A 26,850-nucleotide genomic window follows, 5' to 3' on the forward strand; every position below is an offset into this window, starting at 1 on the left:
AACTTTAATTCTAAGGTCGTTATCAGCTATTCCACAACCGATGGATGCAAACACGGGTCCGGCTTTGTTGGTTCATGGACGTGCGCACAACAGCACTGCTGCTGAAAAAAAATCCTAGGGAAAACACTGTTAAAGGTGGAGTATGGGATTCCTGAGATATTTGAACTCAACAGCCAAACAAACACACCCCTCCCTTAAGTGCTTCTTCAGAAGCTCCGCCCTCCCAAATTCATGCATGCGCAATAGTGTTGTGTGGATTGGTCTGATCCATTTTGTTTATTTTCCCATTTACAGAGACAGGGCTGTGTACAAACACCAGATTTTTTTTCAGCGCACACACAGAACGGACATCTAGCGGACCGTGAAGAGATATTTGCAGAATTTGACTAAAGTGTACTGGATTAAAATGACTTACTCCACATTTAAGGCGTTTATGGCCTTGCACGTTGTTGGCTTAACCATTATCGGTGTATGACTGTGCATGTAAACGCGGTCAATGTCAACACACCCTGATGTATGCCAAATTGTTGTTGTACATTTTTGGGGAAAAAAGCTGACCTTAGTATCCCAAAATCAACAATACATTTAAAAAAATCCTTATTAGGGGTGTTAAAATACATCGGTGCAATGCATAAATCCAGCAATGAAAATGTTACGCAACAATTATGAAATGTGATCGTCGATTATGATTACTGAAATAATAACCAATGTACTACACATTCATTTCTTATCCAAAATAATAATTGTGCCTATTAATGTAAAACCATTAATGTTTTTGTGCCTCCAGTTACATCTGTCTTCAGTATATTTTTAATTATAATTATGAATTGTACCAAAATAATCAAATAGAACCAAATTGTGAGCAAATTTCAGAATTAATAATGCAACACATCTTTTAGTAAAGATAAAAAGAAAAAATTTTCAAAGCAATTTTTACATCCCTAATTCTTATAATACCAGCGGCATAAGAGTGGCTTGGAATTACAATTCGCAACGGGTCTGTAGCTGAACTACACTAATATCTTGCAGTGTGTTTAGTCTACTGAGTGAAGAATAGACTACGTTTTTGAGTCTGAACACCTGACCAAGGATCAACTGATCAAAAGGATAAGATTAGTGACTTATGGAGGAAGAATGTGTTTAATCATATAAAGATTTAAACAAACACTTTCAGGCTGAGTCAAGGCATTTCAATCACGTTCCTCACATGCTCAATATACACCTAATCTTTTAGAACTTACTTAAAAAAAAAAAAAAAAAAACACTTGTTACTAAAACTGGCAGAACTTTAGCAAGTGAGTATTGTGTTAATTATTCCCTCAAAGTCACACTCACTAGAATAAGAGCTTAAACAGGTACTTAAGAATTCAAATGAGCTTGTTCAGTCTGTTCATTTGTGGAAGTGCTGTAATGTCTGCATTCATTCAACACGCAAACAATTTGAAGCAATACATTTATCCTTCCACTTTTCTATTATGATTTTACACTTAAATTCATGTTTAGTTCAATAATCTCTAAATTGAGATCCCATATTTTTGGATTGATCTTTCTCTTTTATTATTTATATGGTCCAAAGCCTAAAATACTGCTACTGTTTTCCAGGAGCCAGGCAACCAGGCACTAAACCCGCAGTTCTCATTAATAATGCTCCACACAGTTGTGAAAAACACTCAAATACTGGTGCTTTTGTGGCAAACCGTGAATAGCAAATGCATGTAAAAAAGCATATCTGAAAGTATCAGTTGGGGGTGGTGGAAATGTGATTTTCATTTTCTCGCTATGTCTGAGGCACAATTAGCGACTCTGCACCTGCATCAGTCTGTAAAGTTATGCAAATGACAAACAGTTTTCTCATTGATAACATATTAGCATCTATTTATAAATATCATCTTAACACTACAGGCAGGCGCAATTAGTGGATAAGCTGGTCTATTCACTCTTAAAGAACTTTTAAAAGTTGTTTCCGATGTTAACATTTCTTCTCATATCCCAGTTTAATGTGCATTAAACTGGTTACAGGTTGGCTTCCTTGTAGAAAAACTCATCTCTGTTTAAGCAGTTCAACATATTGCACTCAAAAATGACAAGCACTTGCCAAAAACGCAAGCACCAATTTGATTGGCTGGTTTCATGCGTTTCAGGAAAGAGGGTACTCATGTTCTTAGTAGTTTGCCTGAAAGCAAAGTCATGCTTGCAATGTATTGGTCTACGATATGTATTACAATTAAATCTAAGATTTTTAGAGCTTTCATTGAGATACTTAGAAGCAAGTACAAAAAAAAGAAAAACTGCAATTCCGTTTGGTGCCACTCGTGGTGCAGAAATGACATTATTCATATTGAAGCATCAGATGAAAACTTCAATGTTAATATCAATGAACAGACGTCCATTCTGAACATAACCATATAAACTTTAAACAGAACAGAAAGAAGCTGAGGTCTTCAACAGCTTTGTGCAAGCTTGAGGTGTTGAAGCGATAAAGTTCCTAATAAGAAACATGCTATTCGAACCATTGTGCAGTTCAAGGATCTTTTAGGGCACAAACAAACCTGAATATCATAGAGAAGGTTTGTCACACAGGGTTCATGCCACACAGCATGCTCTTAGAGAAAGACTAGTGTACTTACACGCTGAAGAACGCATCATTGCACAGCCACACAGAAGACAAGTCATGTGTTAGTGCAGCGGAGGGGTTCCCCAGTAAGAACTGTTCTGAGAGCTGTTTTACTTAAGAATCGTGGCCTTGTACTTTATGTAGTAAAGATAGTCAAATATGTCTCAGATCAGAGGTTAACTTTACTTTTCAAGATGAGGTACAATCCAAATTACTTATTCCTGAAACGACTGAACTAAGGGCTCCTAAAGGGTTAGTTATATTTGGCCTGAGGTGAAGCCATACTGTGCATTTATTTTAGCATTCCTGCAGCTGTCATTAAAAAATCAAATGTGGTGTGTGAGTAGTTATGAAGTACATTATTAAACCACTGGAGACATTCAAGCGTGTGTTTGGGAGAAGAGAAGCTGTCGGCCAAGGTGAGATAATGTTGACATCTTTAACAACAAGATGCTTTCAGACACAAAATGCAAACAGGACACAAAGTTCATACATACAGTGAAGATAAATAATTAAACTATGAGAAAGCCAACATGATTAAACGCTTAACATTAAAGTGAACTAGAAAAAGAATGTAAAAGGACAGTTACTCACTGTAGCCCATTCCCTGGACAAAGTACTTGAAAGCCTCTGCAAGTTTACCCGGCTAAAAACAGAAACATATCTCATTCAATATAAAGTTAAAACTATGAATTCCATCAAGCAGGCAAATTGTTGCTGTTGTTTATTCTTACTTGGACAACTGGGGGAAGTCCACCACAATCTGCCATCTGAAGACAAGAGGAGAGGGCAATATCAATTCAATCATACTGAAATAACAATAATCAAATGATTGTCTAGGAGGGAATAAAACTGACGTACCTTGAGCAGAGTAGTCTTGGTTGGGTTTAGCCTTGAGTTGCATTCAACCTGTGGAAAAAAACCCATCAAAATTCCACTTGGTCAGCTCAGAAAGTTTCTGTTTGGTGCCACTAGTGGTTTCTGGATCTGAATAACCCCCAGGATTAAAAACATAGAAATTAATTGTAGGACGTCCCCAAAAACACGCAATAACATTTCTTTGTCCAAAACGGTGAAAGCAGGCAAAAAACAACAACAAAAAAAACTCCAGCACTAATATTGCATAAAAAAGTAAAAACATTGTCTATTCTGCCATTTACATGTGTGTATGGTCTTGTGTTTAATAAAATTTTAGATTAGGGACTCACCACAGCCTCTACTGCTGGTGATGTGTCACCAACGATTAGCAGGGCAGGACACCTGAATGGCAACAGAAGAGTGACATAAAACCTAATGAAAAGGAGGCACCCTGATTTAAGGCCAAAAAATAAAAATAAAACAGCACCAAACATCTTACTTCAGTGTTTTGATTGTATTTTCATTAAGTCCTGGGATGGGCCTCTCAATCTCCAGATCTCGCCGACTGTTTTGAGGTGACAAAAACCTGATCAAGATCAGCACACGTGCCAGTGATCAGCACATTAACTGGTCTAAGACCAACGCTTTGATAATGTCACCTGTTGTAGGATTGGCAGAAGAGAGCCAGGTTGTCCTGGTTGATGTCCTGAGCGATGTGCAGGCGATATGTTTGAATGATCTCTGTATTCTCGGTCAGCTCTTCCTGAGGTAAAAGAAAAAACTTTGCTCATGAGCCGACTCATAAGTGCCTGTCAAATCTCTGCAAAGACCCTTCGTGTTGAATTCCCTCAGAGATGCTGAGATGATCGTATTTAAAGCCTACCGTGCTGAAATGGTGCTCCATCACAATGTCCACGAGATTACTGGTCCATCCAGACAGCTGAAACAAACAAACATCCACACACACTTTGAGTGAAAAGTACATTTGCATCATACTGATAACTTTATAAAATAGTTCTAGGCAGTGTTGGGTGTAATTTGATTACGAAGTAATTATTTACAGTAATCTAATGGCCTTTAGGTAAAAAAATTAATAAAAATAGTGTAACATTACATTTTACAAATTAATTACTTATAAGTACATTACATGGGTTAGACATGATTAAACAATATTAAGTAGAGTACATTTAGTATACAACACGATTTACATTTTTATGTACGTCCATTCGCATTTCTTTGACATCTTTAGGGTGTGCGCCCCCTAACGAGGAAGAAAAGAGCTGAACACCAGCAAAATGAACCGCTTACAAACGGGTTCATTACCTCACTCAAAAAATCCTACTTATACAGGAGATTAATCACTATATACACAACATTTATGGAATAATACAATTTAGAGTACATCTGCACAGACAATGAAGTGAATGAACAGGTGAACTTGAAGTTACATGCTAGCCAGAATGCGTAACTTATGTTGGGCGTACGCCATTTCCATAAAAATGCACTACATGCAAGCAATATCCCAAACTGTCTACAACAAGGAATAATCTCTGAAGCATAATGAATTAAGAACACAGTACCTTATAAAAAGAATTACATTTATTGTGTGCTATTATTTCAGGAGCTCAGGTTTCACAAGGACAGTTGTATTTTGTATGTATCTTTTATATGCTTGATGCATGTTTGAATTAATACATATTTATACATTTTTTAAAATGTTTGAATATTTGGTTTGGTCGGTTACAATTTTGATTAACAATTTGTTACAAGTTTTTGTCATTTAACATATGAACTAAAAATGTTATTTTTGTTGAGGAAAATGGACTACAATTAATTCATATGACATATTGACTAAATTTAAAGGACATTTTCATCAAAAGACTAAAACTACGTAGTTTTAGTTTCGTATAGGACTACAACAAAGTAAAACAAATAGCGATTTGACTTGTAAGCTTATAATAAAGATTTACAATAGTGCATGTAAGGAAAACCATTAAGCAGATCAAGCACACTAATCTGCTGAAAAATCTTAGGTATGGAGGAATAGTTAGGGCCACTGTTTGGTTGTTGGACAATGATGGGGTTTAATAATATGAAACATCTTCTGGGGATCAATATTCAGAATTTCACCTTTGAAGCAGCCCAGTCAATCCAGCCCTTAGCACAGGGATCCACATTGATGAGAACCAACCCCTCCACCAGATCAGGCTCATTCAACTAGATGAGAGAGAGAAATTAATGATATCACACGGATTAGTTAATCATTACAGCTAGTACTGATTTTAACACCAAGGGTCCCTACTGACTGAGAGGATTAGGTGCTTGACATGTGGCAGACAGATCAGACTAATGAGAGATTCATGACCTCTTGTAGAATAGTTACTTGTACACTCATCTGGGTCATGTGATAATCTCACCCCAAAACATTGTGATTGGTCTGGGTGCAAAAAAATGACATCAAAGAACAGAAAGGTGAGGCTGCAGTGGGCCTACCATCTGTGTACCTCAGCAGAAATCCAGATTCATCAGACCAGACTTGTTTTTCAAGTGTTGAAGTGTTGTGCGTTCTGAGATGCTATTCTGCTCACTACAATTGTACAGAGTGGTTATCTGAGTTACCGTAGACTTTGTCAGCTCAAACCAGTCTGGCCATTTTCCGTTGACCTCTTTCATCAATAAGGCATTTTCGCCCACAGAACTGTCACTCACTGGTTGTTTTTTGTTTCTGGCACCATTCTGAGTAAACTCTAGAGACTGATGTGCGTGAAAATCCCAGGAGATCAGTAGTTACAGAAATACTCAAACCAGCCCATCTGGCACCAACAATCATGCCACTGTCAAAATCACTGAGATCACATTTTTTCCCCCATTCTGATGGTTGATGTGAACATTAACTGAAGCTCCTGACCAGTAGCTGCACGATTTTATGCATTACTGCCACATGATTGGCTGATTAGATAATCGCATGAATAAGTAGGTGTACAAGTGTTCCTAATAAAGTTGTCGTGAGTGTATTCAGGCATTGTTTTAGACAACTGGGTAGTGCAGCTTTTCTAAAATATTTTTAAATACAGTAGCTAAAATAATTTAATGTCATTATGGGATCAGAATTTGGGAAATTGGGATTAAACCCAGAATTTATCCCCTTCCTGAAAAATGGGGAGTAGTCATACACAAATCGACCGTGGGCTCGCATTCAGGTCTGACTCCATTCTAGTATGGAACGCACACTTTTCACAATCCAATAAATTCCTTAAGTCCTACTGTACCCAACATTTTTTTCCCCCGTTTAATATCCAGTTCATGTGGAAATATGTAAAATTACCGAAGAAACAATACAAATGCAGTTTTATGTTGACTTTAAGAATCCTTTTGTTTTTGAAGGGAACCATGCTTTTGAGAGCTATGCATCACCAATATGAAATCGAAAAAGAGATCACATAAAAAATTGCTGCAAAGCTCTGAGAGAGTCTACATTTTAACCATAGCATTGACCAAGCAAAACCTCCCACTGGTGTGACCTAACCACGTTTTCATGACTCCAGCAATTTAACCAACTTCTCAGTATGTCTGTGTCCAGAGCGATGACTTACAGAAAGGGCTAAATGAGAACCGTAGCTATTTGCAGCCACATGAATGCAAGTCAATATCTAATGACAATAGTGATGGAAAAAAGAGCAGGTTTCACACCTCTTCTTTTTTTCTCTCTGCATAATGTTCTGTAAGGGAGTTAGAGAGAGAAATGCAAGCCTTCGGGGTAACACTCTTACATGACCACATGTCTATGGACATGTACTGTATGTGATAATCATCAGTAAAAACTGAAGCATAATTCATTCATGCATTTGGCAGATGCTTTTATCATGAGTCCATGCATTCCCTGGGTATCGAACCAATGCATTGAGCTATATTCGAATGATTTAAAAGTTTACAAAGCTGTACTTGTTCTACAGGACTGCGTAGGAGTGTTTGTATGTACCGGTCGTCTGAGTTCACAGAGTCTTATAAGCAAGTGTGTATGTGACAGAAATATAATAAACGTGCAGTTCAAGCTGTAAGAAGTGTGAGAAGGCGAGGCGCTGGACCAAAGTAATGGAGTCAGTATTGAAAGATAAGTAACATAAGACATGTGGAGTCGTGAAAAGCAACAGGGTTGACGGTCACCAGCATTCTTCATATAATCTTTTCATAGCTTGATTATAACCAGCGGGAAACTTGAGTGTGCACATGTATTAGAGTCCAAATGAATGCGTTCATGAGGGCATCTATCCTCAGTGAGTGAGAGTTTAGTTGGTGAATGAGGGTTTTGTGTAGGGAGAGAGTGTGAATGTGTATCCAATCTATTTGGCAAATATGTGTATTAGAGGTGTGTATGTGTGTTTCAGATTAGCTCAAAATTGTAGGGGATCTTATTGAAGACTGAAGACAGGTGGCTTTATTGTTGATGGACCCCAATAATCTAAGATCTGTTTATTATAAACTTAACTTCATACATCTGTCCATTTAGTCCACAAGTAAAAAAAAATGCTTGTATTTTATTTATTTGTTTCTACCAAATTTGATTATTAGCATAACAATTTGAGTAAAAGGTATAGAAATTAGTTGTTTTAGTATTTGGTAAGTGCACCTTTTGCTGTCCCATGCACTCAATTTTGCCTAGATTTAATGATACAAGAGCAAGAAAAAGTATGTGAACCCTTTGAAACTAGCCGGTTTTCTGCATTAATTGGTCATATAATGTGATCAAGTTCTTCAAAGTCACAAAGTATAGACAAACAAAATGTGCTTAAGCTAACAACACAAACAATTATAATCTTTCATGTCTTTATTGAACACATCCCATTAAACATTCGCAGTGCTGTGGAAAAAGTAAGTGAACCCTTGGATTTATTAACTGGTCGATCCTCCTTTGGCAGCAATAACCTCAACCAAGTGTTTCCGGTAACTGCGGATTAGACCTGCACAACGTTCAGAAGGAATTCTGGGCCATTCTTCCTTACAGAACTGCTTCAGCTCAGTCATATTCTTTGGATGTCAGGTGTGAACGGCTCTCTTGAGGTCATTCCACAGCATCTCTATTCGGTTAAGGTCTGGGCTCTGACTGGGCCACTCAGAAAGGTGGATTTTCTTCTACTGCATCACCACCCTGAATTTTCCTGTAGGATATTTTGATTAACTTGGGAATTCATTTTTCCCCTCGATGATGGCAAGCAGTCCAAAGTCAAAATGTTTGAGTGCTTTTTATAAGTCAAAGTAGCTCTAACCCACACCTCCAATCTCGTTTCATTAATTGGATGCCAGGTTTGCTAACTCCTGGCTCTAATTAGCTTTTCTTGACGTCATTAGCCTAGGGGTTCACATCTTTTTCCAACCTTGACTGTGAATGTTTGAATGATGTATTCAATATGTACACAAACAATACAATAATTAGTGTGTTAGTTAAAACAGATTGTGTTTGTTCATTATCATAACTTAGATGAAGATCAAACCAGATTTTAAGACAAATTTATACATAATAAAATCAAGAAAAAATACATACGATTCTGCATTATTTCTTGGTCAGTATAATCAAATAAGCAAATTTGTGACATTGGCAATGTTAACTTTTGTATTCTCAAATCCATGAGTCCATGTCAGATAGAGTGCATGCTGACGTTAAAAGAAAAAGGGGCAACACTGAATACCAAGACATTCTAACATTCAAGTACATTTCTCAACATTTGACTATGCTGATATATAATCTGTACAGAACATATTTGTATATTATAACAGTACATTATAAGAGTGCAAAATAGAAAAAAATAAAATAGTGGACTTTTGCACCCCACTGTACTGTATTTACAAACTACTAATGACTAGATGGCCATTACCACAAGCTACTCTTATGAATAGATACTTATTACATAATTCAATTCAATTTCATTTGAATAGCACTTTTTATAATACATATTGCCTCAATGAAAAACATAACATTACTACTTGCATATTTTACATAAAACCTTAGTGAGCAAGCCAAAAGAAACAGTGGCTGGACATACTCCCTAAGATGTTAAACAGATTGGGAAATATACCTTATACAATGACTTATTGGTTATTATAATGAAATAAAACATAATGATTCACTTACAGCCAGTCTAGTGAGGATATAGGCTCCAGCACCCACACCAATTCCAATCATACTGCTGATCCTGTTTATTAAAGCACAACAATACATATAGCTCATTAAATCAATAGTGTTGATGGTATATATTACAAAAAACACAAAATGATCTGAGACATTAGTAGAACAAACACTAAATATTCTGACTTCTTGAACTTTAGGAATTAATTTGATTCCTTTATTCTACTGAATTAGGGAAAAGAAAACAAAAATTGAACCGGTATGGCTGATCAAGGTTCTGACTCACTTCAGCTGGGTCATAACTGAAGGTAGCATCTCGGCAAGTTCATCCATGGTGGGATACTGGAACCTGAGAGTAAGAAAAGGTTGAGGAGTGACAAATTCCTATGGCTTTGATTTAACATTTCAAAAGCACAAGCAAGCCAATGCATTTTGATTACAAATAAATAAAAAAAAAAAAAAAAAAGAAAAGTCTGTGTTTGGGACTAACGGAGCTTAATGCAGCAGCACATAATGAACGCCTGCAAATTTTATGACTGCTCAAAAAGGCATTTTAAAATTAGGCTACCTCATCAATACACCGCTTAGCATTGCGATTTATCACACTTTCATAGCAGACAATAAGGTTAAGATTTGGGGACAGTTTGACCTAGTAAGCTGTCTATGTAGTCAGCAATTTTGTGTAACATAGTCGATTTAAACATTTTAAAAGCATCAATGATTTCCTAAAATGCCATATAGGTAGGGCCCTAACTAGGTTTTGAGACGCAGCTAGTTTTCGTAGTCTTACCCAGTGGGGAAAGGAGGGGCAGATTCTTGCTGTCCTGGAGCGTCCACATGGACCACAGCAAAGTGCTGGGTGATCTCCTGCATGTCCTCAAAGTTAAAGAGCGTGTTGAAACATGACTTATCTGCACCGAAAGAGAAAAACAAATCAAAACATATTTAATTAGTCATCGTTTGCCACCAAGAAGTTCACAGGAATGTTAGCCTCAAAATATCTGAAATATGACATTTTAGATACATTCATTTTCCAGAAATCTGTTGGTTTGTGAAGGTTTATCAAAAGTGACAAGCAGACAATGCTGTATGATGAAAGCCAATCAGATATAGCGACTTTCTATCTGGCTGCCAATCAGGTCAGAGACTGATCCTGTCTAAAGGCCCCAGTATGCTTCCAGAGAAGTTCTTCATTCTTTGTTCAGGGGTAAAAAGAAGTTTGAATAGTCGAGCATCGGTATACTGTTTGTGAACATTCAGACACCCGCCACACCGCTGTGGGAGGCATTTAGAGTAGCATTTAAATATGAGGATGCTCAGTAAAACCTTAAAGGTGCAGTATGTAACAATTTACATGTAATATTCACCTTTTTTTTTTTTTACCAATGTGTGAACGGCTTGTAACGCAACTTAAAAAATGAGCCCTTCCTGGACTTCCTAGGTTGCCTATTAAAGCCTGTAGACTGATTTTCATGCGAAGGGAGTGGGTCGCTTTTGCTGGGAAAATCCAAAAGATGTGACGTTTATGCGCACTCCCGAGAGCCTTGCCTCAGACAGTAGCTTCTCTTCCGCTATTCAACAGCGACAACAAACTGCAACACTAGGTAACGTTATCTTAGAGATGGAATCCAGCAAACGTCTGGCTCCCAGAACAACACCGACTCCTACACAAACTCAGAGTAAGGCAAAAAAACAAAAAAAAAAACATTTATCTACTGAATCCCGTCTGGCCAAGCGGGAACGTGATCGTGGTGGAGCGAAAACTAGAGAGAACATCGGCAGGGCATTTGATTCCTGGAGGGACCTTCGTTCGGTTTTGGGGATCAGAACCAACCCTGAATTGGCGTTCTTCTTATTGGACAGGTAAGCTTACATAACTGCAAAGCATGTGAAATATAGTGCCATAAGGACTGATCTGTGTAATTTTAGCTAACTTGATCTTGCATGCTAACGCTGATGAATTGCAAGCTACCTTGCTTCGTAACTTTCAAATAATTTCAACGATCTTCTCTTTATACTAAAAGTCAGGTATACAGGATAAATTTAAGCAAAATATGCTGGTTTCTTGATAGTAGTACAACATACGACATACAAAACATACAATAGTGCAACATAACAGCACAGTGCAACAGTAAACTGTCTGGTATAGTTCGGTAGTGTGTATCAGTATGCTATGTTAGCTGATAAGTAGTTTTAGTTTAGTCTAATTTTTAATTATGCTACCTCATCTGTCAGCATGATGCTGGTGAATCACGTTCAGCCTCCTTGTACGTTACGTCATTGTTTTGGCCGATGCTCGCTAGAGATGGGTTGTTCATGAATGATTCGTTCATTTTGAGCACGAGCAACACGAGCAACTGCTGGCTGCAGTTCACTTAACGGCCACAGGTGTCATTAATAACAAGGGTTTCTCAATCTTACATACAGCAACATTAAAGGTGCTGTAAGCGATTTTAGCCATTCTACTTCCACGAGACTGAGCCATTGGATTAGCCACGCCAGCTCTTTCCAAAACCCCGCACTCCAAATGAGCTTTATTGAGAACGACATCATGCAGAAACGGTTGTTAAAAAACAAAACAGCAAAATAGCGCCCTCAATTGACAACTCTTATGAACAAGATGGCTTCAAAATGTCAGTCTGTCTCAATAATTCGCTGCAACTATACCTGTACCTTTCCATGAGAAAAAAATTATAATAAAAAAAAAATCACTTACAGCACCTTTAACTAGTGTGACATTAAAATGTGTTATCAATGACTTTATGGCTCATTCTATGAGTAGAATTCACACAAGGTCAGTAAAAGATGTTTTTTTTTTTTAACAAATCAATGATGATTTAAAGTAATATATATGCAGTAGAATTCTGAATTCATGACGCTAATGCGCTAACACGCTATATGCGCCAGTTACACTCTGTTATTGTAATTTATAATGACACTTATACTACTGCAAAGATCAGTGTATAAAAGTGTTAATGTGCAGAATACAGACAAAAGAATGATGATAAGAGGGGCATATCTTACTATGCGCGGATGTGTGAATGGCTTTCACCGCAGAGGGCACGAGTGAATGGGCACTTGAGTAGATTTAATACCTTTAGTAGACTAATTAAACAAGATTTTACCCCCTCTCAAAAAATGCATGACATGTAGAGGTAGACCGAAATATCAGTTACCAATTAATCGGTGCCAATAGTTGCTTTCTGGAACTATCGGTTATCGGCAAAAATCTATGTTGATAGTTGCCGATTGTTTTTTCATTATTTCGTCATTTCAAAATAAGAGTCCCAGTGTGTTTCGGGCTGGTTTATCCTTAAAGTCCTTTTTTTAAAAGTAAAGGCAAATTTGCACCAGCTCGATAACTCTGCACGCTGGTGCATTCATGTTGACTGACCTTGACTGAATGAACAACGTAAACAAAGAAGGTGGAGATTCAGGTCCTACCTACCGATGATGTGGACCAATGGCAGTAAGAAGGCGTTTAGCAGCTGGTAAGAAGTTTTCCTAAAAGTTTAGCCAGGCGAGCAGTTAAGAACCACCGAAACAAACTCAAAAACACTGTCTTTTTGGCCAGATTTTGATTTCACACCCGTCTGTCTTCGATTTCGTATGAAGTACACGGGCTGGCCAAAAAAAATAAAAAAAATTGCATACGCTAAAAATTTGGTTGGACCGCCTTTAGCTTTGAACATGGCGGATGTCTTGTATTGATGACGGGAGAGTGAAACCACTCTGTAAAGTCTTCTCCAGCACATCGCCAGTTGAGGAAATTCAACCTGCCACAGTTGCTACTGATACAGTTCTAATCAGCGATCACTGAGTCTGTCCTCTGCACTTCAGTAACTTCAGTCTGGTTTGGTTCAGCTACGAAATCAGACATCAGAAGACTACTGAGAGGATTATTGGAACTATCAAGAGCTATACACTTCCAGAGTGAGGAAAAAGGCTGGAAAAAAAAAAAATCACTCTGGACCCCACTCACCCTGCCCACTACCTTTTTGAACTGTTGCCTTCTGGCCGACGCTTCAGAGCTCTGAGCAGCAGAACCATCAGGCACAGGAACAGTTTTTTCCCCACAGGCTATCCATCTCATGATCAGTTAAATTGCCCCACTGAGCAATAACTATGTGCAATACACAGTTTAGCCTTTTTTATATTTATCCAACACATCCAACCTCTTCTGCCATTTCATTCCTCTGAGAAAAAAACAAACAAAAAAACATTTGCACTGTACATAACAGATAACAGATTTGTATTAGACTGCACTACGTATGTGTGTGTCTGTGTGTGTATGTACGTATGTGTATAACTATTTTTTATTTTTTATTATCTATGTCTTGCTGCTGTTTTTGTATTGTTTTTGTATTGTTGTACACTGGAAGCTCCTGTCATCAAGACAAATTCCTTGTATGCCTAAGCATACTTGTCAATAAAGCTGATTCTGATCTCAATGACTTTCAGTGTGGTTAAGCTCAGGACTCTGTGGTGGCCAATTCATGTGTGAAAATGATTCCTCATGCTCACTGAACCACTCTTTCACAATTTGAGCCCGATGAATCTTGGCATTGTTGTCCTGGAATATGTCTGTGCCGTCAGGGAAGAAAGAATCCATTGATGGGATAACCTGGTCATTCAGTACATTCAGGTAGTCAGCTGGCTTAATTTTATTGCTGCATAATGTTGCTGAGCCTAGACCTGACCAATTGAAGCAACCCCATATCATAACACTGCCTCCAGAGGCTTGTACAGTGGGCATTATGCATGACGGGTGCACCACTTCATGTGCTTCACTTCTTACCCTGATGCGCCCATCAATTTGGAATAGGGTAAAAATGGACTCAGACCACACAACCTTTTTCTATTGCTCCACAGCCCAACTTATGTTTCCTATCAAATGGAAGTTGTTTTTTCCGATTAGCCTCACTAACAAGTGGCTTTCTTGTGGCCACACAGCAGTTTAGTCCCAATCCTGCAAGTTCTTGTCGCATTGTGCGTGTGGAAATGCTCTTACTGTCACTATTAAACTATTATATGTTTGTTTTTGTTTTATGTTTTTTCTTACGATGTGACCAAGCGTTTTAGTGATCTCCGATCACGATCATTCATGATTTTTTTCCGACCACATTTCTTCCGCGAAGCCGACAGTTCACCACTATCCTTCCAGGTTTTAATAATGCGTTGGACAGTTCTTAACCCAATTCTAATGATTTCAGCAATCTCCAGTTGTTTTCTTTGTATGATGCAGGCCAATAATTTGCTCTTTCTGAAACACAGTAACATCTTTTCCACATCCACGAGATACGTCTTCCGACATGGTAGTTTAAGAAATGAGAAGCTACACACTGCATCAGTTAGGGTTAAAAACATTGTTGCCAGCTGAATCATATTAATCACTGCAATAATCATCCAATCATAGGCTCTTAAAGGAATGTTTCAGGTTCAATACAAGTTAAGCTAAATCAACAGCATTTGTGGCATAATGTTGATTACCACAAAAATGAATTTAGACTCGTTCCTCCTTTTCTTTTAAAAAAAGCAAAAATTGAGGTTTCAGTGAGGCCCTTACAATGGACGTGAATGGGGACAATAAAAGTGAACGTGGCCAATTTTTGGAGGGTTTATACACAGAAATGTGAAGTTTATAATTTTATAAAAGCACCTGCATTAATTCTTCTGTTAAAACTTGTGCATTATTTGAGCTGTAAAGTTGTTTAAATTCTAATTTTTACAGTCGTTTTAGGGTTTTGGGGTTTGTTGACATTACATCATCATGGTAACTAGGGCTGTCAATTGGGCAGTTAAACTAAATCCAAATTTTTACCATAAATATTTCCAAAATTCAAATTAAATTCTAATTTTAAAGTCAGCTGATTTTTAAATTGACTTTGTTTTCTTAGTCCACAAGAGAACGCATTGAATACATAAAACATACAGCACTGTTTTATTAATGCAAAGAACATTCCTGGCTGTTAAAAAAAAAAAAAAAAGAAGAACAGCATTCCATTTTCAACAACTCCTCCCATTAGGGGTCGCCACAGCAGACCATCCGTGATCCGCATATTTGACTTGGCACAGTTACGCCAGATACCCTTCCTGACGCAACCCCCAGTGTGTGGGGGACTCTCGTCACACCTAAGGGACAATTTAAAGTCTCCAATTCAGCATTCCATTTTCAACTAATGTGCATAAAATAAATAAAAAGTTTTAGTCGGTCCATATTTTCAAATGTTAAGTCAAAAGTAAAATGAGGGAGGTAAACGCTTCAATAGGCAATTTACAGTTGTTACACTTGCACTGATCCTACAGTATACTACCCCAGACTCAAGCTTCATAATAACAGCGAAATACCACATTGCTTTTTATTCAATACAGTTGTATGTAGAGTAGCAATATTCCCAGATAGCAGTGATATTCGGCTGAACTCAGTGGTGAAGAGGCTCAGACTATGAGCCCAGGCAAGGGGCTGTTCAAACAGACAGAACACAACAGACTGGAATCGAACGTGAGAATCTTGAGACACACATTTCCAAGTTGAACATCTTTCCTGACAAAGCGTTTAAAAAACTCCTTGCTTAATCTGAAAAAACTTTATAAGAGAGCAAGATGCAACGGCCAAAGACCTCCACCAACTGAAAGGGGCTGTTCATATTGAATGCTTTTGCAACCATCCATTTATTTTTTTATGAAAACGTGTGCTAGACAAACATCTTTGTTTCGCTTTTTTGTTTATTCAGTGTCTTGTGCAGGAGCTCTGTTTTTTAGATGCTGTGTCTAATTAAAAGAACTTTATAAAGCATCTGAGACACTTGCTTTCTGTTCAACTGTATTTGTTGCACTGTGTTTAGCCTTTTTTAGAGCAAGAATTCAATCGATCTGAAGACATAGTCAGTGCTTGGCACACATCCAAAATTGGAATGCACAGTTTTGGCATTCGAATGTACATTTTTTTCTTAAATTCGACAAATATTCGAATTTTAATTTTACAGCCCTAATGGTAACGAAGTTTATCACACTAAAATCATGTTTATACACATATCCTTTATGTCTTGTGTTATACTTTTGAAAAAGTGAGTATTTTAATGTTAACAAATTGGCCCCCATTCAAGTCCATTGTAGTGCCTCACTGGAACCTTGATTTTTGCTTTTTTTAATGAAAAAGAGGAACAAGTCAAAATTATGTCACAAATGCTTTCGATTGAGCTTAACTTGTTTTGAACCCGGAACATTCCTTTAAGTTTCTGCTTATTTAAATCCAAATGGCTACTTTTTGTTTGGCCAGGCAGTGTATATCGGGGTCTTAACCCTCTGGGTCGACGGACGCACCGGCGCGTCCTGCTGGATTTTTTCCTCATAACAGCGGAAACAACTTAAAATACTCCTTCATTTTTGGGCATACAGATAAGTGTAAGACATCATTAGAGACTATAAAGGGTCTTCTTTTATTTGTGTACACTCACAATAACAACAAAACCTTGTGCTTTTGTAAAATAAAGAAAATAAACAGGGTGCGCTTTCAGCCGTCTCTGTCTCCACGAGCATCTTTCTGAAACGTCACAAAAATGAAGCGAAACTCCGTGAATACTTATCACATAAACATGAAACATATGTCTAAAGAAAGCTTAAAATGTCTCCTTTTAAATAAAACTATTCAAATTTAAAACAAATATTCTCCTGCAATGTAATCTGTATGAAACAAAGCGATGTACATTTTCTCCTGGCTCAGCTAATTATCACTAATGTGATCCCACCCACCAGCAGAGCGCGCTATTCATACGGTAATGTGCTGAGCCGATCAATGCAAATGGTAAACGCCCCCAACAGTGCCTTAAAAAGCATCAAGTTCATTCACTTTTCTGCACGTTTGGAAGACGGCACGCTACACAGGTGAGGAAGCTCTTCAGATGGTCCTGGATAGTGACAAAGAGTTCACATTTTCCTCAGAAGAAGAGCGGGACTCCAATGAATGTTTGTATTTTGAAGAGCGACTTGATCCAGCCGAGGATATAATTTCAGATGAGTAAGTCATTTAGTTTTATGTACTTATTAGTTGACATGCTATTTTATATAAATATGTACATATTTTACTAGTTGGACTATTTCCAGACTTGCCAGCCAGTTTTCAGTGTATTGAAATTTGAAATATGTCCTAATAGGCAAGTTTTAGTTACATTTAAATGTTGTTTCGGCTAAAGCAGGTATTTAAATTGTATGCTGTATGATATCAATATGATATGTAATATGATATAAAAATAATATGAATGTTTAGGTTATATTTTTACTAGTGTTTTATGCTGCCTTATTATCATCAACGAAGCTTGTGCTTGCAAATATCTGGTCGGGTGTAAATGTGTAAAATGTGCTGTAAATATGCCCATATTAGAAAATCAGCATATTAGAATGATTTCTGAAGGATCATGTGACACTGAAGACTGCAGTAATGATGCTGAAAATTCAGCTTTGATCACAGGAATAAATTACATTTTACAATATATTCAAATAGAAAACAGTTATTTTAAATTGTAAAATTATTGCACAATATCACTGTTTTTGCTGCATTTTGGATCAAATAAATGCAGCCTTGGTGAGCAGAAGAGACTTCTTTTAAAAACATTAAAAACTCTTACAGATCTAAAACTCTTAAATGGTAGTGTAGGTCTAAAGTTTTTTTAAGTAAAGTCTTTATGTAAAGAAAATGTATAGTCAGATTTCTTCTTTTAACTTAAACTTGATTTTGTGAATAAGCTACAAACAATACATTCAATTATTAAGTCTCCTCACATTCATTCTCTCTCAGTGGAGGGGTCTTTGTCTCCTCAGGTGTGAATCACATCAATATTCATGATCATCCACGCCTCCTCGCATATGGCCTTTCTAACACTAAAAGTGTCTTACAAAAGTTAAATTACTATATTGTTTTGTATGAATGAGTGATCAGGATGGTTTTCACATCATTTTTGTAGCAAAAACTCTAGGTTGAACAAATGTTTAGTATGTGTTATATGGCCTTATTTCAGTGACTTAAAATTTTTGTTTTTTAAAAACCACGCATAAACGTTATTTTCTCAAAAATACAAATATGTACATACATGTTGCTCACATATTATTGTAGCCCAGTTTGTGCTGAATACAGTGTTATCAGACTTTAGCCATTAATATGTTTTAAGCAACTGAAAAAAGCACAAATGTCAAGGCATGTCAAAACTTATCCAGGGCCCAAAACACCCTCAGACCCCAGAGGGTTAACAGTAGGCCTGGGTTAATATCTAAAATGCCTGTTCCTGTACTCATGATATACAAGCTCTATAACTATCCTTTTTGTTGCTTACAGACAGAAACTTTGAATCTGTGAGATTGTTGAATAACTTACGGTTGAGTCCAATGTCATGATAGGTGAGAATGACCGGTCGGTTGCCTTTAGGGGTCCCTCTCAAAGTCACGTGAAGGACACCGTGAGGAGTCTCAATGTCATGCTCCTGTAACCAATCAGAAGATAAAAAATTGTGAATAGCCAAAAGTAGCTGACCCGATTACTATATTCCGCAAAGAGTTGTGGGAGTTCATTTGGATGTCAAGACCACTACAAAGGTCTATGGTTACATGAAAATATGGATCAGAGAGGTTCTTTGCACACACATGGACAAAACATTTATTGTTTATAATTTACATCTGTGCCACAGACACAAATGACAATTAGTCGGCAATAAATCTTATTATGAACATGATAATATCTGCTCAGCCACACAAAAAGCATGTATAAATCCCCTTCAATTTCATTTAATAGCCTGAGACTTAGTTAACTGAGCTACAGTTTCTGATATTCAACTGATTAGAAGTAAACAAAAATTAAGTGGTATTTTAAAAGGGAGGAGATGGGCCACTTGTAGAAAATGGGATAACTTGTAATGCTTAATATGGCTGCTGTGCCAGTCCCCTTTTTGATAGAGTTTGTTTACTCCAGAAAACATATGCCCATTAGTTGGAGTAGCCTGAAGAATAAAAAAGTATGCTAACATTGATATCAGATTTTGAAACATAATCTTGACAAACATTTGTGGAGATTTCAGTCTTTCCCCATTCAAGAATTTAGAAGCTGTTCTTGTATGCCTATTTCTTACATGGAAAATATTTGCCCAGGGGAGTTACCAAGATGCCCGCCGAATGAACCAACTTGCCTTAAAAGGGACTTTGGCAAAGGCCAACATCAGATTTAGTCACCCTCTTGTGTCTGCTTGTGTCTCCCTGTGTGTATTGGTAGGTAATTAGTTACTGCCTAATGCTGATGTTGTTTGTTATAGCACATCACCACAACGACCGCAACATTGTACGTAAGAGTAAAAACCTGCCGCCTCAGATGAAACTACAAGCACATACAAACACAAACAGGAAAAGGTATCAACCATAAGAATGAGGTCAGAGGACACTCAACAGCACTCAAGGACTTCTGAGGACAGAAGAGCTGAAAAGCAGCAGGTCTTTTTATAATCTCATTCCACACACAGCATGCAGTTTCATTACACTGGATGGATCTGCATACAGTCCATTAAAAAGAGCTCTGAACTAGACCGATGGAGACTACCCTTGTTTTGATGCAAATACGCAGGGATCTGCACCTTAACAGATTTGAAATGAATTACTGCATAATAGGGCTATGCCAATTTAAACATTTCAATATACTCTGACAAATTTTCTTCAAAAATAGCATTCATTTCTTTCTGTATAGAAGTTTAGCAATTAGCAAAAAAAAAAAAAAGTAATAAATAAATACAATAAAATAAAATACTGAGTGCACCTGCAACATAAAAATAGAAAACTAAATTTCTATGGTTGATCATGGTAAAAAGATATAAGTAATGTCTCTGATAATCTTAAGCAGAAGATCTAGAACTCAAGCAGGCAGCTGACACCTGAAGCAAACCACACCAGCCCCTACTGAAGATAGATGATTTAAAAATAGATGAGGTGGTTATGTGCGATTGTGTGTTTGTTCTCCATGACATCGTGTGTTAGATGTGACTGATTGGTACATAAAGAGATCAGACAGCAAACAGTTTCTGGAACAGGTGTTTCTACAGTGTCATCACTGGTCCACAATTAAAGAGCATTCTGAGGTGAGCAGCTTTAACACTGTTGACATTGGCTGCGTCTCATCCCGTGAATCAGTATATCGTTAAAAGGAATTCGGGACTGACAAGGTAGTGACTGAATGAACATTGGGTCACTGATGACTCAATTACCCAAGACATGATTTCAAGGTTTTGCATTAAAACAAAGAGCTATTATAAAAGTTAACATACACATAGTGTTGGGAACGGAAAAGTGATTCTTATTCGTAACTGAAAAAAATACCAGAAGTGTATGAATTTCATGACTTTTGGTTCTTGAACGGGCGGAACAGCAGAAGCGCTGCGCCTCTACAGCGCAAAACACACAGCTTGATCAGTGTAGTTCGATTATCAAACAAATGACTCTTATGATCCAGTTCTTTTGAATCTAGAGTGTGAAACAACGCATCCAGTGTAGTCCGATTCCAAAACGTATGACTCTTGAGGCGGTTCTTTTATTGAATCAAATATGACCTCCGTCATGTACAACTCCAAATGTACCAAGACCTGTTACAGTGTTATGACTGGTTGTTCATATGACAATGTGTAGTTAAAGATAGGTATACACATTATACATTATACAATTTGCTGCAATTAGTGGCTGGGTTGCTCAGTGAGTATTGACGCTGACCATCACCCCTGGAGTCGTGACTTTGAATCCAGGGCATGCTGAGTGACTCCAGTTTGGTCTCCTAAGCAACCAAATTGGCCCGGTTGCTAGGGAGGGTAGAGTCAGATGGGGTAACCTCCTCGTGGTCGCGATGAGTGGTTCTTGCTCTCAGTGGGGCACGTGGTAAGTTGTGCGGACTGACGGTCTCAGAAGCGGAGGCAACTAAGACTTGTCCTCCACCACCCGGACTGAGGTGAGTAACCACGCCACCACGAGGACCTACTTAGTAGTGGGAATTGGGCATTCCAAATTGGGAGAAAAGGGGATAAAAATAAAAGCGGTCGGCGCGAGACTGTTTTTTTCCATCCCGCTCCCGCAAGTTTCTATCCTGCACCTGAAAGCTCCCGCTGATTTTTACTCCATGTTCACCCGCTCTCTGCCTGCAGTGATTTTCTTTCCGACCTGATTCCGATATGATTTTCTTGTTTGTTTTTCACATAAAGCAAAAGCCATACAAATAGACAACAAGTGTGCACAAAGAACGTTTTATTTTTCTGTTATTGCTGTTATCATATGACGTGTGAAAATGACGCCAATTTGACTTGCCTGAAGTTGGTTTCTTAACACTAAAATGACCATTTTCTAGTCCGTGTTTCACATCCTTTGATGACACAAGGTGCGCTTTGCTCTGCCATTCTTCTGATGCCCAGATGACTACCTGCCAACTCTTAATATTGGATCATTTAATGCACAAGATGTGTGCACATTTATTTTACGTTATACATTTATTTTTATTTTTTTGCATTCATTAATTAATCAAATAAAAAAAGATTTCCACATTGGATTTTTCAGGCTATTCTCTGGCCGCCCGCTCCCGTCCACATCTCATGGAAGTACCGTCCGCTCCCACCTTCGACACTGAAATTTAATCCCATGCGGCAAGAAATCTAATCAGGTTCTGAGGGTCCTGTGGGAGTTCCGCGGAAATGCAGACCTCTATATCCAATTTTACAACCTGGTTGCCAAGACAATGTAGCGCTGTAAACCCTAAAACACTCAAATGACTGTAAAAACTTTACAGCTCAAATAATACACAAGTTTTAATAGAAGAATTAATGTAAGTGCTTTTTGGCCCCATTCACTTCCATTCTAAGTGCCTCACTGTATCTGAATTTTTGCTTTTTTTTCTTAAAGGATGTATGAGTCAAAATTATTTTTTGTGGTATTCAATAGATTAAATGGTTTTGAACCTGGAATATTCCTTTAATACTTAAAAGCTTGTAGGATTGTTTCCCATTCACACAGAGATGAAAGATAATTACAAGCTAAATTTATTTTAAAAGACTGAAAGGCTCTTACTTCATAAATTTACATTTGCGCTCATCCTCTAATTACTTGAACGACTCGAAGTCTTTCTGGTAAAGGAACGTTATGGGAATTTTGAGAGAGTGAATGTTTCAGTGCACTGAGCTGATTGAGATTGGAATAGCATTGACTGACTCCCTGGCCTCTGCACGGAGTACTGAACTAGGGAGCTGTCTGAGACGCACCCATGGTGTGTAGGCCTACATCACATAATGGATACTACTGATAAGCCTTTAACACCTACATAGTTTGGGGGCAGGTTCCTGGGCCGGTGCAAATTCTAAAACTGTTCCACGTGTTTCCAACGCTGTAAAGGCCGTTCCGGAGAGTAAAATCTGGTTCTACACCGGCCCCAAAAGCTTGCCAGTCTCTACACAGGAACCACTTACGTCAGGGGTGGAGGGCGTGATTGTTTCCTCACCAGGTAGTTTCCAAACGTGCGGAACGACTTATTTCACTGACATTTAAACGAAAATTTCAGACTAGTCTAAAAAGAAAGAAACCCTCAGAAAACAGTAAAAAAAAAAAAAAAAACATGTTTATGTGTCCCATTTAAAATAGTGCCAAATCCAAATGCTAAATTCCGCTAAAAAAAGATGCCCATTTATCTGTGACATGCTTGACTTGCAGTATCATCATTGTAAGCTCCATTAAATATAGAACATGTGGGGCCTGGGTAGCTCAGCAAGTATTGATGCTGACTACCACCCCTGGAGTTGCAAGTTCGAATCCAGGGTGTGCTGAGTGACTCCAGCCAGGTTTCTTAAGCAACCAAATTGGCCCGGTTGCTAGGGAGGGTATAGTCACATGGGGTAATCTCCTTGTGGTCACGATTAGTGGTTCTCGCTCTCAGTGGGGTGCATGGTAAGTTGTGCATGGATCGTGGAGAGTAGCATGAGTCTCCACATGCTGTGAGTCTCCGCGGTGTCACGCACAACGAGCCACATGATAAGATGCGCGGATTGAAGGTCTCAGAAGTGGAGGCAACTGAGACACACCAGATTGATGTCAGTAACCACGCCACCATGAGGACCTACTAAGTAGTGGGAATTGGGCATACCAAATTGGGGGAAAAAGGGTTAAAAAAAACAAAAACACAAAACAAATATATATATATATATATATATATATATATATATATATATATATATATATATATATATAGAACATAACATGCATTTAATGAATCAACTTTAATGAATACAAGCATAATTATTGAAAACAACTGAATAAATAGTGCAGAGCAAACCTAATAGCCTGTTCTATAGGGAAATCACCAAGTAAAAGTAACAACATATTAAAACAGTCAGGACATTGTTGTAAATAATTCACAGATAAGCCAAATCTACTAAAAAAAAATGCATTGAAAAGTTGCGCGTTTTCACGACATGCATTAGCAGCTGTTCAGTTAAGAATGTTAACCAATAACAGTTACGATGTAAAAAAAATAAATAGCTAGAATTGAAAAAAGGGGCTTGTGAGAAATGTACAATAAACTTAATGTATTGTTCTAAACATGATGTGCACACAGAATAAAAGGGTTTAACCAGTTATGCAGTCGGCACACCGTTGAAAATAGCCTTCTAGATCAGCAGAGTAAAAATAATTTGCATACCTAGCCTAAAATTGTCATTTTCTAGGCTACTTACTCAAAAGCATACATTTTTGATGAACAAAATTAACATATCAAGATGTCAACATGGTCCTGTGAAAGACGGAACCTGACTCACCTGAGGGGATTATCCTGCGCTTGAAAAAGCCAGCTTGGCGGGAAAGTAACTTGCAAGCACGCACAAATTTAAAGACTCAAATGTGAAAACATCCATAGCGACTTGCAAACCTACGTTTCGTAAATCTGCTTCCAGCACCATTACCAAAGTGATTTTCATTCTTTGCTGGATTTGCGAGAGGACATTTTTCTGTGCGTGCCATGAGTGAGAGGGTGGAAGCACATGCAGCCTGAGGTGAAATTAAATGATCTGCTCCAGATATCCTCTTTTTTTAATTTTTTTTAATTTTTTTTTAATAATATTTGTATTATTAAATGTATTTAAAATGTGTAACATTAACATGACAGTTATTTAAGCACAGCCTTTGTAATAATATAAAGCCAAACATAAATTTGTAAATATGCTGAACAGTATAATGGGGAAACATATTTACAGACTAGCAATTCCAGTGTCGACTAGTAGCATCAGAACCGCTTAGTCGACTAGTCTCGCACATCCCTCGTGGAAAAGCGCGGCCGGTTTATGACAGGCTTCAGATTGCCCCAGCCGTGAACCAGCCGAGCAATCTCGGCACGAGAACCATTTTGGTGGAAAAGGGCTATGAGAATATCAGTACACCCTATGCGGCCTGTTCTAGAAATGAGTTATGCTGAAATTGCAGATATACATCATATACACTGATCAGCCACAACATTAAAACCACTGACAGGTGAAGTGAATAACATAGATTATCTTGTTACAATGGCACTTGTCAAGGGGTGAGATATATTAGGCAGCAAGTGAAAAGTCAGTTCTTGAATTTCATGTGTTGGAAGCAGGAAAAATGGGCAAGCGCAAGGATCTGAGCGACTTTAACAAGGGCCAAATTGTGATGGCCAGACGACTGGTCAGAGCATCTCCAAAACGCTGAAAAACAATGCTGGCCGTGATAGAAAGGTGTCAGAACACACAGTGCATCACAGCTTCCAGAGTATGGGGCTCCGTAGCAGCAGACCGGTCAGAGTGCCCATGTTGACCCCTATCCACCACCAAAAGTGCCTACTATGGGCAAGTGAGCGACAGAACTGGACCATGGAGCAATAGAAGAAGGTGGCCTGGTCTGATGAATCACGTTTTCTTTTATATCATGTAGACAGCCGGGTGCATGTGCGTCGTTTTCCTGGGGAAGAGATGGCAGCAGGATACACTATGGGAAGAAGGCAGGCCAGCAGAGGCAGTGTGATGCTCTGGGCAATGTTCAGCTGGGAAACCTTGGGTCCTGGCATTCATGTGGATGTTACTTTGACATGTACCACCAACCTAAAGATTGTTGCAGACCACATACACCCCTTCATGGCAATGGTATTCCCTGATGGCAGTGGCCTCTTTCAGCAGGATAATGCACCCTGCCACACTGCAAAAATTGTTCAGGAATGGTTTGAGGAACATGACAAAGAGCTCAAAATGTTGACTTGACCTCCAAATTCCCCAGATCTCAATCTGATAGAGCATCTATGGGATGTGCTGGACCAACAAGTCCGATCCATGGAGGCCCCACCTCACAACTTACAGGACTTAAAGGATCTGTTGCTAATGTCTTGGTGCCAGATACAACAGGACACCTTCAGAGGTCTTGTGGAGTCCATGCCTCAACGGGTCAGAGCTGTTTTGGTGGCACAAGGGGGACCTACACGATATTAGGCTGGTGGTTTTAATGTTGTGGCTGATCGGTGTATACTGTATGTATCAAAGTAGCTATGTGTGTCGTATTTCTTTGAACTGAAACATTAGTCATGTATAAAGATGATTTTTCCAGTGCTGTAACACTCTGAGACTAGTTAACACGCTCCATCAAATGGTAAACAGCAGAGTGTATAATCTAATCAGATGAATGAAGTTGATAAATTCTAACATCAAGGACTTTCACATGACATCATCATTCAGAAATTCAAGATCAAGAACAGGAGAATAACTTCTAATTTACTGAGCAAAAAAACCTCAAAACCTTCAGGTCAAAACAATGGCTGCCAGTATAATCAGTAACAAGTGAGTTTGAATAACAGTGGTATTCACAACAGCAGTACAGAGAGAGACAATCACTTTTGACTCAGGGGAAAAAGACAAATTGCAAGTGACAATGCAATCCAAGAACAAATTGTCATGAATAGATCCCGTTTCCAAGACAACAACACAACAGCCAGCCACAAGTAGCAGGATAGAAATAGAAAATAAAAGGGGTTTGGAGCTAAAGGTAGCTGTGGTACTGCCTGGGGGCAGCTTTGGGATACTTCAAGATTCAGCAGCAATCAGATAAGGATGGAACCATGAGAACAATGTAAACTAAAAAGTAGTTGGGCAACTGTTAGTGTAGCATCTGTTGTTGAGGAAGTCCAAATCACATCAGGGAACAAATCGCCTGTCTCATGTCTTTTGTCAAAAGTAGAGACAAAAACTGTAAACTGTGCAGTTTC

General features: G+C 38.2%; 1 protein-coding gene across 3 annotated transcripts in view; it reads right to left on the bottom strand.

Annotated features, from left to right (window-relative positions):
* LOC127419964 (protein NDRG3-like) overlaps positions 1–26,850 on the bottom strand; it is an 85,307-nt gene that overhangs the window by 11,031 nt on the left and 47,426 nt on the right. For all 3 annotated transcript variants that reach the window (XM_051661827.1, XM_051661826.1, XM_051661828.1), the window contains 12 exons: positions 18,961–19,066; positions 10,384–10,504; positions 9,880–9,942; positions 9,600–9,660; positions 5,603–5,689; positions 4,356–4,412; positions 4,132–4,235; positions 3,972–4,037; positions 3,823–3,874; positions 3,476–3,523; positions 3,349–3,384; positions 3,209–3,260 (listed from right to left, as the gene is read on the bottom strand). In XM_051661827.1, the coding sequence (XP_051517787.1) occupies positions 3,209–3,260; positions 3,349–3,384; positions 3,476–3,523; positions 3,823–3,874; positions 3,972–4,037; positions 4,132–4,235; positions 4,356–4,412; positions 5,603–5,689; positions 9,600–9,660; positions 9,880–9,942; positions 10,384–10,504; positions 18,961–19,066 (853 nt within the window). The remainder of the gene's footprint in view (positions 1–3,208; positions 3,261–3,348; positions 3,385–3,475; positions 3,524–3,822; positions 3,875–3,971; positions 4,038–4,131; positions 4,236–4,355; positions 4,413–5,602; positions 5,690–9,599; positions 9,661–9,879; positions 9,943–10,383; positions 10,505–18,960; positions 19,067–26,850) is intronic.

Source organism: Myxocyprinus asiaticus, chromosome 29, assembly GCF_019703515.2.
Source record: "Myxocyprinus asiaticus isolate MX2 ecotype Aquarium Trade chromosome 29, UBuf_Myxa_2, whole genome shotgun sequence".
Taxonomy (NCBI): Eukaryota; Metazoa; Chordata; class Actinopteri; order Cypriniformes; family Catostomidae; genus Myxocyprinus; species Myxocyprinus asiaticus.